Source organism: Paroedura picta, chromosome 18 (assembly GCF_049243985.1).
Source record: "Paroedura picta isolate Pp20150507F chromosome 18, Ppicta_v3.0, whole genome shotgun sequence".
Classification (NCBI taxonomy): Eukaryota; Metazoa; Chordata; class Lepidosauria; order Squamata; family Gekkonidae; genus Paroedura; species Paroedura picta.
In genome coordinates, this window is record NC_135386.1 from 6030636 (window position 1) to 6047373 (window position 16738).

Here is a 16738-nt window from a genome sequence, read left to right on the forward strand (position 1 = left end):
TACCATGACTGCAGCATCCAAGGAATGCCAAGCTACTTGCCATCTCCTTAACGGAACGTATTTTAACAGCATCCTTCTCATTGCATGTAATTTCCTACTTTATTTCAGGCTGTCTGTGTGTGAACTGAAAGTGCAAGGGAGGAAGGAAGTTCATTTCACTATATTTAAACTTTGGGGACCAGTAAGCATACAGTCTTGTTTCACACCCCCCTCCTAAGCTTTCCCCCCCCCCCATGCCTCGTGGGAGCAATAAAGCACTTTGTGGCAGCTGATTTATTACGGAGGGGAATGAAAGCCCACCGATTGCGGGAAGCATTATCTTTGTAGTCTGTTCTTGAGGGGTTCATGCTAATCCTTGTTATGTGTTTTTGAAAAAGTATCTGTCCGTCACTCTGGCTTCATTATAATGAGTTGGCGTGTATTCCGCATGTCGATGAAAGGATTTGATAGAGTAGGAATACAGCTTGCCTGCCACAGAGTCTTTTGTTCGTTTGTTTGTTTGCCAAAGATGCCCAGCTGATACTGGACAGTGAAGCTATGTTAAGAGAGTGAACAGCCTGAGATGCTGATGATTTGCGTCTCACATCTATCTTGGTGGCCTCCTTAAATCAGCCAGGATATGTTGGGATGACTGCTAAACAAGAAAAATCTCTGAGTGCTCATGAGAACGTACAGTGACTGAATTCCCAAGCTAGCCTTTAGCTGTGGCCTTCAGGTATGGACACAGAGCACAGATGTAGCCACCCCAGTTTCAAGGGGACTTTTAGAAATCATTTCAAGCAGCAAGAGGAAAAGAGGAATAAGAGAACCCTCATCCTGCCCCCCTCCATGCTTAACATTGCTCCCTCATCTTTTACTCTGTGTAAAATAATGAAACAAATTGTATGAAGCAATAAGAAAAGGAGATGTTAGGCGTCATCATATGGTCCATCTGAGAAATCCAGATAGAGCAAAATCACATACAAACATGTACACACACACACACATACAACTTTTCAGCATGAAGGCTGGATAAATGAAAACTTTATCTTATGACACAGTTATGGCTGTATGTGCTTCCAGAATTAATCTGCAGTTTGGCTGTTGCTGTCTGTGATCTCACAGGGTTCTGTGAATCATGAAATTGATTGAAGCATGTAGAATACTAGATTAGAAATACAATAAATAAATAAATAAAGCTGACCCCCCCAATTAACCTATATATTTAGATCTCTGATTCTGTTAATATGTTCTGCTTCATTTTTTGTTCCTAGAATAAAGGTGACCTGGCTAAATAGTCTCCATCACCCAGGTCATATTACAAACATTCATTTTTGCTATCAGCTCTTCTATCTAGTGAAGAATCTGTGGCGTTTGCCAGTTTGTTTGCTTTAAAAAAAAAGCAAGTTTGACTTGTAGAACATGTCGTAAGTTCTCTTGTTTCTTTCCCTGGTCTGATTTAGCTTCAGTTCATATAGCTTGTAATACCAACACTTTTTTTTTTACGGGGGGGGGGTACCATTGCTACTTTTAAATTGTTTTATGTTTACTTTTTAGCTTTGGCTGAGGGCCATCTTAGATAAAAAGCTGGAGATCTGTAACTGGTTCTCCTGTCTCTTTAAACTTCTGCCACATAGTAGCTGCTAGAAGACCTGTACTGAAGCAGGACCACAGTTTTTGGGAGGTAGGGGAGGATAACGCTTCCCTGTCCCCTTGTTGTTTTCCTCATGTTTTTCATACTGGGTAAATAGCATCAGGAGAGGAACAGTTTGCACCAGGGAAATAGCATGAGTGCCAGTGCTGTAATCCCAGTCCAATTTGAACATGAGAACATATGAGAAGCCACGTTGGATCCAGTCCAACACTCTGTACCATGCAGTGGCCAAAACCCAGGTGCCCACCAGGAGACAAGAGACATCTGGTTCTGGATCACCAGGGCCTCGTTTTGTTTAGTCATAAGAATTTTGGAGGTGGGATTCTGCTTTTTACTCACTTTATCATTGAACTACCAAGGGAAGGAGCTGTCCTCACTTTTTTGGCTGTACTGTAAAGTCAGAGAGCAGCATCTGAAAATATCAGTCTAAGGATAATCACACATTCTTAGGAGGTGGAGTCAACAGTAGGAATTGCTTTCCTGATCATGACTCTAAAGAGAACTTTGTCTTTTGCTGAACTGCATTAGTGCTGGTCAGTTCGTAGGGAGTAATCCAGGACAGGACTCTGTGGAAGCAAGTCCCATGTTATTTGGTGGGGCTTTCTCCCAGGGAAGCACCTTTAGGATTGCAGCCACAGGATAAAGTAAAGAGGCTTGACTCTCATACCTTCTTCTCAAAGTGAGGGCTACACAGATTCACAGAGATTCATAACAATTGAAGGCTACAAAATTCAAGTCTATTAGATGAGAACAAAGATGAATGACTTTGGATTGGAAGTGCGGAAGTCGATTTGTCGTCCTTCCAAGATCTAGCATCTTGGTGGTCTGTTGTTTGTTCTCATTCATGTGGATACACTAGGAACATAAATTGCACTTTAAAACAATAATTCAAACTATCAAGCATTTGGGGAGCCAGCTTGGTGTAGTGGTTAAGAGTAATGGCTTCTTATCTGGCAAGCCAGGTTGGATTCCCCAGTCCTCCACATGCAACCATTTGGGTGACCTTGGGCTAGTCACAGTCTTGTTAGAGCTGTTCCCAGAGCTCTTTCAGTCCCACCTAACTCATAGGGTGTCTGTCGTAGGGAGAGGAAGGGAAGGCAATTGTAAGTCGCTTTGAGACTCCATTTAGTAGTGAAAAGTGGGGTATAAAATCAAACTCCTATTTTTAATCCTTTCCTAGATTTGTATGTGGTTTATACATTTACAGCAATTTATAAATGACAAATTTACTATGAATGGGGCTGTAAAGTCCTCCAGATATAAGGAAAGAAGTTGCACTCAGTTTATAATACATGTTGTTTTGCCACTAAACTGCCTCAAGCAGGACTCTGGATGGGCAGTGTATAAATTCCCCAAATAAATTTCAGTTTGCATTAGTTGTTGCGAAACTGTTGCTTTTCCTATAGTAGAACAAAAACTCTGAAATGGTTGAGTTCCCAAACAAGCTAGTAAAGATAATGTTTTAGAGATTTCCCTTTTATAGAATATAGTATGCTGTATAGGTGTCTATTTAGGTGTCATTTGTCTATGAAGTAGTCCCGGAAAAAACCTTGGCCTCCTATAACATGCCATGTTCTTGTAGCTTCTTGTGATATTTCCTTAATAATGCACGCTAGGGCTTGACTCTGAAATGCCCTTGCCTCAAAGTGAAGCCAGTTTACCTTGGGTGTGCCAGATGAACAGTAGATAGATGCTGAATGGAGTCCAATCTCATAACCACTAACCGCTCTTTGGTGAGGTCATGCATAAGCTGAACCAGCAGTCTGCGAGAAGATTCAACAAGGTTGCTTAAAGGCCTGCAGATGGAGAGTGGCAGAAGTCCATTGTCAGTAGTGTTAGCATGCAGGAGTCATGCTGTGCCATACATCCTGTGAAGAGATTCCTTCAGAAAGCATGCAGAGCACTAGAGCCACCACTGAAGCATTCATCATGAGAATATATAGTGTGGAATTAAGTCTGGAATGAATCTGTTACAGCCCACTGAAGACCTGGTCGTGACTTGGGGGCTGTGTCACAAAAAGGTCTTAAGCAGTAAGCCAGCGAGTGGTGTAGCCATCCGGTAAACATGCAAATACACGCAAAGTGCCACAACTTCCTGCTCAAGCACTTTGCGAAGAAGAGAATGTCAGCAAGGAACAAATGAAGCCTTGGGAGGCTTGTGTTCCTTCCTGCCCAAGCTGGCAAGCCCCAGAGGCCATTGGGGCTGGCGGTGGCTGTGGAAATATCAAAGCACAGCTGTCGTGGCGGGCGGGGAAGTGCCATTCCTGCCGAGGGAATGATGGTGCCCAACCAGTCGTGTCTTGCATTCTCTTACCTTCTAGCAGGCAGGGACAGGAGGCTGCAGAATAAAATCAGGTGCCAGATTCCATCCCGTTTTTATCCTGTCCACGCTCCAAGGTTCCTCAGGCTGGCATACATGGTTGTTCCTTCCTCTATTTTACTGTCTTGTGGGATGACTCAGGCTAAGCGAGAATGATTGACTCAAGGTCAAAGTGGTATATGAACTTGATTCTTCCTCCTGTTATGTTAGCCGCTGTGCTTCATTGGTTCTCGGTTGCTATTGTTGTCGCTGGTTTGGACAGGCTATCTCTTGGATGGATTTTTTTAAAGATTAAAGACTCAGCCGTTTGCTGAGTTGCACAGTTCTGTTTTTCCTTTACCGTCACAGAAGCTTCGCTGAGGACTGCAGCATCTGTTGTGATCTGGCAGAATACTGAGGAGAGCTGATCCTTTCACTGTGAAGTAATGATGTTGGGGTTAGAGCAGCCCAGAAGCTAGACCTCCCCTGTTGCTTGTGTTTCCTAGCTACTAGCGGCTTCGAATAACTGGGTACTGTGATGACCTTGTGCAATAATAAGGGCTTGTTTCCTGGAGCTATGTCCCAACAAAAACAATAAAATTCTTATAGCGTTCATATAAATTATGCCATTTTGTATGTTCTCTCTTGCCCTGTATAATTTTGTAATTTTGAAGCCATTTCATGATTTATTTCATTTATTCTGGGCACACAGCCACACTCTGATGCCTTGTCTGGCTTCTGAGATTTCACTAGGCATTAGTTCATGTCAACATTGGAGCATGCTGTTTCATCAGTTAAAGCTTTTTCTCCATGCTTTTAAGGGAAAGCTGAGCTATGCATCCAGTACTGTATCCTTTAGCTCTGGATCACTCCCATGGCACCCCAGCAGACTCGTAGTCCTGCATGAGGTAACATCCCCCTAGAACAGCAGGAGAGTATAGCGCCAGGTAAAACGGTCAGTGACTTAAATATGTTTCTACGTCTGGGCTCGTTTTTCAAGATGCAAGAACCCCAGTCGAGCTGAGGAGATCTGTGAACAGGCATAAGTGTGGTGGTCGTTGAACTGCCCATTTCTGTGTACATCCTGAATGTTAGCTACCCAGCTGCACTCCATTGCGTCCAACTGAAGTTAGTCATTCAGGTATACAACGTCATCCACATCGTGGCCCAGCCAGTCATGTGCAGCTCCAGGTGCCTTGCAGATGCCTGATGGAAGTTGGATCAGAGCAAAAGGCTTGACAGGATCTGTGATGTTAAAGATGGCCAGATACTGATGGAGTGCCTCTATTTTGTATACATATATGGGGTGGGGTTGAGCAAAGGCCCAAATAGCAGGAGGCATTTAAAAGCAGGGCTAAGAACAGGCTATTTATACAAAGATGGGGAATTAGTGTTTGAATTGCATTTCCTCCTCCAGGAAGTCCCTCCCCCCCCAAAAAATGAGTGCCCTGTAAGGTACCATATCCCGATACCAATACAATTGTGGGTCTACGGACCACCCTGCTAGTCTTCCCAGTATCATCAGGTTTTGAATGGGAAAAGGAAGCTGTTTGCATTGTGCCCTAAGGGAAAGGGATAAGGCAAATCATTTAACTTCTCCTCTTAGTAATTTGTTTTTTTTCAATTTCAGCATTTGATGACTGTCACAAGACAGTTCGCTCAAGAGGCACGGAGAGAAAACACTCTTCCTCTTTGTGTGGCCGAAGGAGCCAACTCAGATGTTGTGAACAGCCTTGACAATGAAGGAATTCAGTGTTCCGACATGGCTGTCACTCTTCAGGGGGGTTATGGTTTCTTCTTACATAGCTTGGAAAGGTGGGTAGTGCATCTGTTTTGCAGAAGAGCTGGGAATGGACTCAGGGACTGCCTGAACTTTGTGTGGCTCAGTTCTGAATGCAGACCTCGTTTAGATGGATGCCATGTTGCTTGCAACCTCTACAGCAGCTGCTGTTCAGAGTGTCAGCAGCCTGCCCCACCAAGCGCTAGATGATTTAGACTATATGTGTGTCAAAGTAAGTGTTGCTTTTTCTTTTCCCACCTTGTTGCTGACATCGGTACAGTTTTCTTTAACCTAAAGGCTGAAATTTGTGATGGGGAAGATCTCGGGGCAGAGCACTTAATGCTGTTTTAAACTGTGATGAAGTCCTGGGGAGTGTTGATTTTTTTTAAAGGGAGGCACAACACTAAGGAAGGTGGCAATGAATCTTGCCCCTTTTTCTAATTCAAAACCAATGTCTCAGAAGCTGCAATTGGTCTTGGGGGAAGGCGGGATGCCCGGACCATTATCATACCTGCAGGGGAGGAAAGAACAGTTTTCAAGGGTGGTGGAGTTTTGATTGTCAGACAGTTTGAACAGCCATGAACCCCAGCTCAGATGCTCCAAATAAAATCCAAGTCTTCCCGGCTGTTTTAAAGTTTTGTTTTGTTTATAAAGCGGCTATCCACAAATCTCCCTCTGTGGCCTATAACAAGTAACTCGTGGCTTTCGACCGTTAAGCAATCCCCCCCCCCCCGCTCTAATCAAGCTTCAGACCAACATGGCTACCCACTGAATCAAGCTGATTGTATTTTTCTTGTGCCCCTGCTTCCTAGCTCCCTTCTTTACAACACCCATCCCTTGCATTTCTCTACCCCAAAAAGTCTCAGAGTGGCTTATAATCGCCTTCCCTTCGTCCCCCACAAACCAGACAATCTGTGAGGTAGGTGGGTCTGAGAGAGCTCTGACAGAACTGTTCTGTGCGAACAGCTCTAATGGAACTGTCACTGGCCCAAGGCCAGCCAGCTGGCTGTGTGTGGTAGAGGAGCAGGCTGGGAAATCAAACTCTGCTCTCCAGATTAGAGGCTGCAGCTCCTAACCACCTCACCAAGCTGGCTCTTGGCTCTCCCTTCTTGTAAGTGAGAAAGGGAACTCTTGACTTTCAGAAGCTTTTATCTAGGAAACTTGTTGGCCTTTTGAGATGCTACTGGACTCAAATCATGGTGTTCAACTGCAGCTAATTTCAGGACTGCACCTTAAAGGATTTGCTACAGTTATATGTAAAGTGTGCAGGTTTGCTTTAAGGGTGACACAAATAAGATTATTCAACGTCTGCTAGCTACCTTCTTATGAAATAAAACTCTTGGTGGCTGGCAGCGGGTGGAAAGGGGAAGCCTGTACTGCATTCTAAAATGTATAGGTTTTTGAGGAGGATTTGCCAATATAACAGTTGTCAGAGTATTTCTGCAAATCAAATTTGTTCCACAATGATATGTAGCTATTATAGAATTTATTTTGTTCCTGGCGATTTGTCTCTGCTCTTAGTTTTGTGGTAGTAATGTAACTGAATGCTTGGAGGGAGAAAACTTTATATGCAGCCCTCTGTAGAGTTCTTTCCCTGTGCTTGTCCGGTATCAATGAATTGAGACTGTCAGTCTGTATAGGATTGCAACGTTGTGCAAGTATGTATCGATTAACTAAGAGTGAACTGCAGAGCAAGGGCAAACATATTTGTAACGTAGTTGCTGAAGACAGATGGAGTAACCCTGGACTTGCTTGTTCTTTCCTGTTTCAGCCTCCCAGAGCTTTGGGGTCTGCAGTTGAATCCTGCCTTTTGGCTCATCTTCCCATGAGTCTGCTTGCTAACTGCTGTATGGCAGAAACACAGCTCTCTAATGTGCTATAAGCTTGTGTTACGGAGCTTCCTGGTTTAAGCAGTATTCAGCCTAATGAGTTTTGTTTCTCATGGGCTTCTTCGCAGGGTGTGCCTGCTCAAGTACATTGGGAGAGAAAGGCCTGGTTTGCGTGAGGTTCTTCACATAAATGCACATTTAGCTCTTAGGCAGGGAGTTCCTCAGGAGTTTCTCTGAAGTCTCTTCTGGGACTGTCTCTCAGGAGTGTTCTGGCATGCCAAGTAGCCAAATCCAGTATTTCAAAAGAAGCCGAGATAAAGTTAGGAATTTGGGTTTCTAAAAATAATTGTGTAGCATTTAGAGCTTTCAAGGGTTCAGAGCGCTTTGCATATGATTTCTCAGTGTGATTCTTTTAGCAGCTGTTACTGGTGGATGAGAATTATTACCCCATATCACAGTTGCAACTACTTTGCATTATAAAGTTTATTTCATTTATTTATATCCCTCCTCTCTCTCCAAAAGCCTCCCCCCCACAACAGCTAACATTGATTTTCTCTCCTCCATTCTGTCCTCACGTGAACCCTGTGAAGTAGGTTAGGCTGAGAGAGTGTGACCGGCCCAAGGATACCCAGCAAAACCCAGATTTAGCAACACACACTGCTGACGCTTCTCCAGTGCGCCCAGGAAGCTTCCACAGCACATTGGAGATGGGCTGTGGTCTTCCGGACCCTAGTCTGACATGCTGACTGCTGTACCTCCCTTCTTGGGGAGATCAACTGAGAAGTAATGCTGGACGAGTATGGTGCCCCATCTATGAGGGCAATTTTTAAAATCCTGCTTTTCTTCCCCATGGAGATCCAGCTTTGCTTTTCATTGGCTGTTGTTGCTTCACCCCAGGCTTCACCCTTAGCTATGTTTCCTGATATTTGACCGAGGTCTTTATGAGAAGGAACAAACCAACCAAGAATGAGAATGATTTTATTGATTGCCTTACTAACGGTAGGACGATATCTGCAGTGCACTTACGAAGCTTATGGGATTTTGTGAACCCGAGCGCTAAATTGTACGTTGCTGAATCTGCCGTTATCCATACACCCCGAGGGATACGAAACGCCGTTTATAAAAGCAGGCTATTTGGAAAAGAGACCTTAAGCGCGGGAAAAGAAGAGTCTTACAGTGCAATCTTTTGTAGGCGCATTCCATTTTGTGTAGGACCGCCCTGTGATTTACTTTACACGTAGTAATTGTATGAAACAGCCCAATTAAATGTCTGCTTAAAGTAAAACATTTGCAGTGTGTTCAGGCTTGGTCTTTGTGGATTCTGGAGGCAGGAATGGTGAAAACATTGTTCGTTTCCCTAGGGTTCCAGCATGCGTTGTTTGGCCCACTAATTAAAGACTTCAGTGTCAGCAGACATGCCTAAGAGAATAAGGCATTCTGAATTGTTGTTACCAGATACCTGTACCTGTAACTACTGCTTTTGGAGACTCACCTTTGTCTGGGCCTAGTACCAGCTAGAGTCAGTTTTCAGGGGCACAGTCTGCAGCAGCTGAAATGATGCAGGTGTCTTATGGCACCCTGAAGAAATAACACATTTATTGTGCTGTAAGATTTTGAGAGCCAGTGCAGCCAGTTTGTCAACTGAATGTAACACTTCATACATCAAACTAGGTAGACTCCAGCTTATGAAAGCCATGATAAATTTGGTGTTCCTTAATGATGCTGGACGATTCTTTGTTATTTTAGTGAACCTAATGTCTCAGTCAGGATCTCACAAATTATTTTGTGTGATTTCACAATGATCATTTTACCAAGAATGCTAGGGAGAGGAGGCATTCTTTAGCAGGGGGCAAGAAAAAAAATCTAATTTATTGTCTGAAAATTCTGCAGAGCCTTCCATATTCCATGCCAGCCAAGCTGCTCAGTACAGTTTTCAGGCAGGGATGGCCTAACTGTGGTTTATCAGGTGTCCATGGACTACAATTACCATGAGCCTCTGCCAATATGGCAGGTAATTGTAGTCCTTGGACATCTGGAGACCTACAGTTTGGCTATCCCTGGTTCAGCACCTGGCATATCTTTCTTTGCAAAAAGGGTATCCAGTGAGACCCTGAGGAGGCTTTTCCAGTGCTCCAAATGTATTAGGTATGTATGAGCTGGACTGAAGATAGTTTCATTATTACTGGTTGCTAGTTAAAACCAAAGCAAAAAAAGTTCACCTGTGCTCCCCGATCTGGAATGGCTAGAGGAACAGCCAAGTCAGAGCCAAAAGATATTACTAGCTCTGCCCTCTCACAGTAGACATGGCACAGTCCTGCCTTTCTAAGTGTGCATTTGTTACCCACTTAAGTTTTGTGTGCTGTGAATTCTTTACTCTGTAAAGCCCCATGGTCCCTGTGGCTAATGCAGATGCCCGAGGGAGTAATTCACATTCATTTAAAGAAGTGTGTGGCAAGTAGGCAGTGCAGATTAATTGTGGGGGAAATAGTCCTAGCAATTCTGGCCCAACTAGTGGGTAAAGTGGGAGGAGTGCTGTGAAGAAAGCAATGTGTATTGTGACCTGTTAATGGCCTTTGCAGCACTGCAGATATTAACAGCAAGGTCTCTCCGTCCAACATCTTTCCTTTTTAGTGGATGCTTTAGCGAGAAACTAGCCTTGTTGTGGCCAAACATTGTAGCTTTGTTTTGTCATCATCGGCATATGATCCAAGGCACCCTTATTTTTGTGCAGAAACATTGTTTTCTTTAACTGTTCTGATTTTCATTTCGGGGTACAGGGTGGCTGTCTACAATTCATTGATCACGTGACCTTTTACGTCCCCTTTTCTACCTTGCTTAGACAGTGAAAGTGTTAAGCAACCTTAGAACTGAAGTCGACTTATTGCATTCATACAAAGACCACCGCAGAAGAGGCTTCCTCTTTTTGTCATTGGGAAACTAGTAACAACAAAACACAGCATTTATGACAGTGTGGCTGATTGACAGAGAACTCGAGCGAATCTATAAGTGTAGGACTCGGTCACTGCCATTTTCAAAGTAAATTAACTAAATCTAGCTTACCGACTGTTATTTTAAAAAAAGAATGGAAAAGGTGGTTTGAAGCTTTTGTTCAACTCTCATTCATTGTGCCTGAGAACTGTCAGGTTTTGTGCCTGAGAACTGTCAACGGTTTCCACGCTTTTCTTTAAATCTGAAAATATGTAGGTTCTCTGGGTACTCTGAGACAAATTAGAAATGTGGTGTTTGGAATGTAAAACAAGCTTCTTTATTTAAGGATAGCATGCTTTCCCCACAACTGGTCTGTACCCTTGAAGTCAATAACAGGTTGGAGATGGTGAGGCACGAGATAAGGGCCAGTCCAAGGATTTCTGATGCTCTAGGTCGGACTTTCTCAACCTTTTTACCTCTCAGAAGCTCCTGAAACTTTCTTCAGACTTTGGGAAACCCCAGAAGTGGCGTGATCACCAAGATGCACCTAGTGGACAGGCCACCCTGCCTCAGGTCCCAATGGCACACACCCAAGAGTCCTTAATCAACAGCTTCAAATGCAAGTTCTTTATCTGACGGAAATGCGCAACTTGCCATTAAAACTGGCTCCTCACCAGAGGGCCAGAAGGCAAGCAGGATATCGTTAATTCTTAATAAAGGAACCAGCCAGGTCCCACAAAAATGGAAAGCTTGCTTGCCTAACTCCTTCCTCAGTTAAATGGGTGGAAAGCATTGTTAAAACAAGGAAAGTTAAACATATAGCAGAACAAGCCTTGCAGAGGAAGAACCATTGTGACTTCTGCAATGGAAAGTGTTGCCTCACTGACCTTATGCAGTTCTGCAGAGAGCCAGTTTGGTGTAGTGGTTAGGAGCGCAGATATGCCAGGTTCTGGCATGTCGGGTTCGATTCTGCACTCCCCCACATGCAGCCAGCTGGGTGACCTTGGGCTCGCCACAGAACTGATAAAGCTGCTCTGACCGGGCAGTGATATCAGGGCTCTCTCAGCCCCACCCCCCCCACAGGGTGTCTGTTGTGGGGAGAGGAAAGGGAAGGCGACTGTAAGCCGCTTTGAGCCTCCTTCGGGTAGAGAAAAGCAACATATAAGAACCAACTCTTCTTCTTCTTCAGTAATCTCAGGGGTCTCTCAGCCTCACCTCCCTCACAGGGTGTCTGTTGTGGGGAGAGGAAGGGAAGGCGATTGTAAGCCACTTTGAGCCTCCTTCGGGTAGGGAAAAGCGGCATATAAGAACCAACTCTTCTTCTTCTTCTTTGCAAGTGTCAGCTGTTGTAACCCGGCAGTGTGGACTTGAACTTCCAGGCAGCTTTTTCACAAAGGCCTTTACTGAAGGCTGAACCATCTACTATGTTCCACAGCGGCAGAAGGATTTGTGGTAACTGTGGACAGCCTGGCTTATGTGTGTTGGTTTATATAGTTAAACCTACTATATTGAGTGCTACTGGAGTAGCTCTTCTGTTTATTTTTTTAAATGCATGATGATATTCCACCTTGTTGAAAAATGTGGCGTCTTGTCTAGTTTTGCTGTAAAAATCATTGACTTCATATTTTAGCCAGGATAAACTTACCAGTAAAGATGGGGATGGTTCAGTTTAATGTTATTTGTCTAATAAAAATAGGAGAAAAATGGTAGTGAGCAATGAGAATAGCACACACTCCCGGGATGCCAGCTGAGGGTGGCATCCAACATTCAAAATCATCACAAACATGGTAACATCAATAACATAGCACAAATTACATTTAACAATAATTTAAATGATGCAATAATATTTTTTAAATCAATCATATCGGCTATTTTACCAGTTAATTTGCCATAGCATGTTTCGATCTCAACTCAAAAGAAATTCCGTCTAAACATCAGGAAGAAGTTCCTGACAGTTAGAGCGGTTTCTCAGTGGAACAGGCTTCCTCGGAATGTGGTGGGTTTTCCATCTTTGGAGATTTTTCAACAGAGGCTGGAGAGCCATCTGATGGAGAAGCTGATTCTGTGAAGGCTTAAGAGGGTGGCAGGTGACAGTGGATGAGCGAATTATACATCTGGACAGGGTCACAATTTTAATTCATACAGTGCATTTAAAACGGTTTTCTGAACAACAGGTTGGTTGGGTCGAACAATGTGTCATTCATATGCCCCAGGTTTACCAATGGCATTGAAAGATGAAGATTTATTCAGTTGACTAATGGGAACATAAGAAGAGCCCTGCTGGGTCAGACCAGTCTGACATCTCGCCTTAACCAAGCAGCCAAGCAATTACTCTGGAGGGCCAACAACAAGGCATAGAGACCAAGACTTTCCCCTGATGTTGCCTCCTGGCATTGGTGTCCAGAGGTTTTACTGCCTCTGAATGTGGAGGCTTCCTTTAGTCAATATGGCTAGTAGCCGCTGAAGTACCCACCTTCTTTGTATCTGTTCTGCTTTGATGCTCCCAGTGTCCCTCACTGCAGGCTAAAATGATAAAATAATACTGGTGCGGGGCAGTTGTCCTATCTGGATGCATTATTCAGCCGGGCCTGATGAATTCCCTGCATCTCAGTGTTTTCAAATCCACCTTGGGAATTCACAGCGAATGGTTTCTAGCTGTTGCCAGTGTCTCCAAGAGGCCGTTGCCTCAAGTGGGTCTTGTGATAGGACTATTTTGACAACTGATGTGGTCGGATGATCTTCACATGTGATCTCAGATGAGATCATGAAGCGCTGGGGGAATCTTGCAGCGGTTCATTTTTGTTCCTGCCCTGGGACAGAATTCCTTCTGTGTCCTCCTTTTTACCTGGTTGGATTCTGACTATACGTGCAACGGGGAAGAGAGTTCAAGGGGATCTCTCCTGTTTAACGTTTTGCCTTGCTGTCATGGGCTTTCTTGAGAAATGCTAGGTGATTCTTCAGTGACATTTTGAAGCAATCGTTGCTTCTCTTGGAACTGAGCAAATTGAGTTGTGGGAAATCGTTCCATGAGATGTCTTCACAAGCATCTGTTGTGCCTGCATGACGGTTCAGGTGTCAAACGAACCTTCCTTGACCAGGGCTGCTGTGCTGCTGCTGCTGTGCTTTATTATTGACCTTTAAAATAATGCACCGCATGATCGCTGTATTCAAATTTTGTGTGTGGCAGTTCCGTTTTGTGTCTTTGGAACATCTGCAGCTTGCTTTCTTCTCTTCTGCAGTAGATTTGAGCCTTGCTTAATTCCTTTCCAGCTGCCATGTAAAGAACCCTTTCAAGAGTGGTTCTGCCCGGTTTATGTTTTAACATCTCTTCATGCACTCTGGCCAGGATGGCACCCCAGAGCAACGTCCTGATTTTATATTTCCTTGCAGGCTGTGGGTGAAACCATACGTAATACGTGATGCTCTTTGCATGTCAATGCATGAGCTGTTTCCCTTGGGACAGAGTTGGCTGTCGTTTGAAATTAACAACACCAAATGATGCATTGTTTTGGTTGCTTTACGCAGCTTGCTTACGAAAATCTCTCTCCCTCCTTGCTGACTTCAGTCCAGCCCAGTCGGAAATCTGTGTTTCCAGTGAAAACACAGAAGACAAAGTTCCCCATACTCAGGAGCTGCAGCTTTCTGGTATTAGCAGGACACTGCTTTCCCTTAAATATCTTCTGTGGAGGGCTCAGCTGACACATAGTCTAGTTTCTATGACGATCTATAATCTGGTTTCCCCTTCTGGTTGCTGCAAGGAGAGGGGGCTGGTTGGTTTCCCTAGGCCCCCCCCCCAAATCAAGTGCCACTCATGATACTGTGACGCATAGCTTGCACAGCTGAAAAAAAAATGATTTGGTTATTCTATTGACCAGAGATCTCCAACAGTTAGCTGGGCTGCTTCAGAGTGCCTTTGTGTATCCCCTAGATTAGTTATTCTCAATGGGGGCCATATGGTTCCCCGGGGGCCCTGGGACATTTGAAGGGGGACAGAGACTGAAAAATGTGAATAGGGGAGCCCAAAGGGGTTTTTTTTTTGGGGGGGGACTGTTAGCCAATGAAATACCCTTTTTGTTATGTAAAACATCGTTAATTGCTAGGAAGTCTGACCTTTGTCAAAGGAGAGAAAAATAAACCATGTTATCCGTTCCTTTTTGTGTGTGCTTGAATTAATACACTCAAGGGGGAAAATGCACATGCTTCTCTTGGTCTAATGTTGTAGAAATCTGTCTCATGTATGTATAAGACAAGGTACGTGGAGTATAGTTATCTCGCCCTTGGCTTGGGCCATTTTTAGCTTAGTTCATTGTGCAAGCAGCCAGCCTACTGCAGGGGGGGGGGGGCTCTGGAACCTGAGGAGAACTCCTGAAGAGGCCATGGCCAAAAATGGGTTGAGAATGGCTACTGTCGATGACCCAGGAAAGCATCTGCTGTAGACTTAAAAAAACATATATTTTTTTGTATTTATAGCATATTCATAACAGACAGCATTCATTACCCAATGAATTACAGAAAAAGTTGGTGGCTCATCTTGTAGACCACGTGCATATCCGGTGATGGCCACCATGAGCAATATTCTTCCTGCTACTTTCCTCAGCTTTTTAGAAAGCTTTGATGATATTCCTTTCTCACTTCCATTTGTGTCTTTAACCTTCTCATAGAAATAAGGTAAAAAAGGTAAAGGTATCCCCTGTGCAAGCACCGAGTCATGTCTGACCCTTGGGGTGACGCACTCCAGCGTTTTCTTGGCAGACTCAATACGGGGTGGTTTGCCAGTGCCTTCCCCAGTCATTACCGTTTACCCCCCAGCAAGCTGGGTACTCGTTTTACCGACCTCGGAAGGATGGAAGGCTGAGTCAACCTTGAGCCGGCTGCTGGGATTGAACTCCCAGCCTCATGGGCAAAGTTTTCAGACGGCTGCCTTACCACTCTGCGCCACAAGAGGCTCATCATAGAAATAAAGCAACTGATATTTTTAAAAAATGCACACAAGATTTCTTTGTGGTGCATGCTCATAAATATGTAGAATCGTCATCATTTTTGTACATTAACGCCAGGGAAGTGCCCTGTTCTGTCACACAAGGACCTCTGATCCTTGTAGACCCCACACCCCAGGCTTTCTCTTCCCCCCACATCAGTATTACAGGGGTTGTGCATATGAACTTCCATCAACGAAATGTTCCCTGTAGATAAAGGAGTCATGCTTATTGTTAGCCGCCACGAGCCTTCATGGGAGTGGCGGGATAAAAATATCATAAATAATAAAATAATAATAATGCACGTACCTGGGACCACAGTGTGCTTGCTTCCTTTCCAAAGGCCCCCCCTATAGAACAGATTGTCTGGTATTTTTATTGTTCTTGGGGTTCAGCACCAGCCACCTATGGGTTGCTCTTGACTCCAGTCTGAGCAACAGGCTGTCTTTGGGTGGCAGATAAGTGGTTTCAGGGTGTGGGAGAACTATGATGCATATCCAGTTATTTCTCTTTTGTGGTGGTCTTCTGGACAGCAAATGGGTGCATCTGCCAGCCTTACTTGGCAAAAGCATCTTTTATTATACTGGTATTTCAAATATTTAGCTTCATTCATTCATTCATTCATTCATTCATTCATTCATTCATTCATTCATTCATTCATTCATTCATTCATTCATTCATTATACCAGCCCTCACTATGACGTCTCTGGGCGGTGTACATAGAACCAGTATAGTTGGAACATACATCAGCTGTTTTTAACAGTATAAGCAGATTCAAAACAGTCGTAATAGTCATCATGTCAACATCAACATATTTATTAATATTCACTTTTAATACTTAATGCGTATTTGTTTTGTGAGCTGCCTTGGAAATGCAGAAATTACTCACATCCTGGACTGTGGAATGCATTCTTAGAATCTGTTTTCTCCTCTGTCCATGATCTTTTCAAGGATGGAGCCTCAGTCCCCTCTCCACCACCAAAGAGATTATGAAATCTCGCAAATGTTCACAAGACCTTTTTCAGACACAAAACACAAAATGAAGGCCTCTGTTGCTAGCTTCTGAAGTGAAACGGTTCTTGTGCTGCCTTAGAAGACGGCCTTGGTGTTTGGCAAACGCCCAACACAAGGACATGCAAGCTGCCTGAAGGCACCTCGCATCATGTCCCCTCCATCTTGGCTGGCATGAAATGGTTGCCATTAGCAGATGGCAAAGATCACTTAGCAAGAGCTTATTATACTCTTGGCAATTTTACACTACCCGGTGATTCGGGAGCACTCCTGGCTTTTCAA

General features: G+C 44.0%; 1 protein-coding gene and 1 long non-coding RNA gene across 6 annotated transcripts in view; one reads left to right on the forward strand and one right to left on the reverse strand.

The window, feature by feature from the left end:
- Positions 1 to 16738, forward strand: part of MYO5A (myosin VA) — an 82734-nt gene that overhangs the window by 1718 nt on the left and 64278 nt on the right. For 2 of the 5 annotated variants that reach the window (XM_077318122.1, XM_077318123.1), the window contains exon 1: positions 5814 to 5944. The exons of 1 other annotated variant lie outside the window; for it this stretch is intronic. In XM_077318122.1, coding sequence (XP_077174237.1) covers positions 5843 to 5944 — 102 coding nt within the window. In that variant the 5' untranslated portion in view covers positions 5814 to 5842. Of the gene's footprint in view, positions 1 to 5813; positions 5945 to 16738 lie in introns of those variants that run through there. 2 more of the 5 variants (XM_077318124.1, XM_077318126.1) reach the window with 1 other exon arrangement.
- Positions 1009 to 4507, reverse strand: LOC143827983 (uncharacterized). Its single transcript, XR_013227463.1, has 3 exons — positions 3948 to 4507; positions 3295 to 3429; positions 1009 to 1144 (listed from the first exon to the last, which is right to left on the reverse strand). It is a non-coding gene; the product is annotated as an uncharacterized LOC143827983 (long non-coding RNA).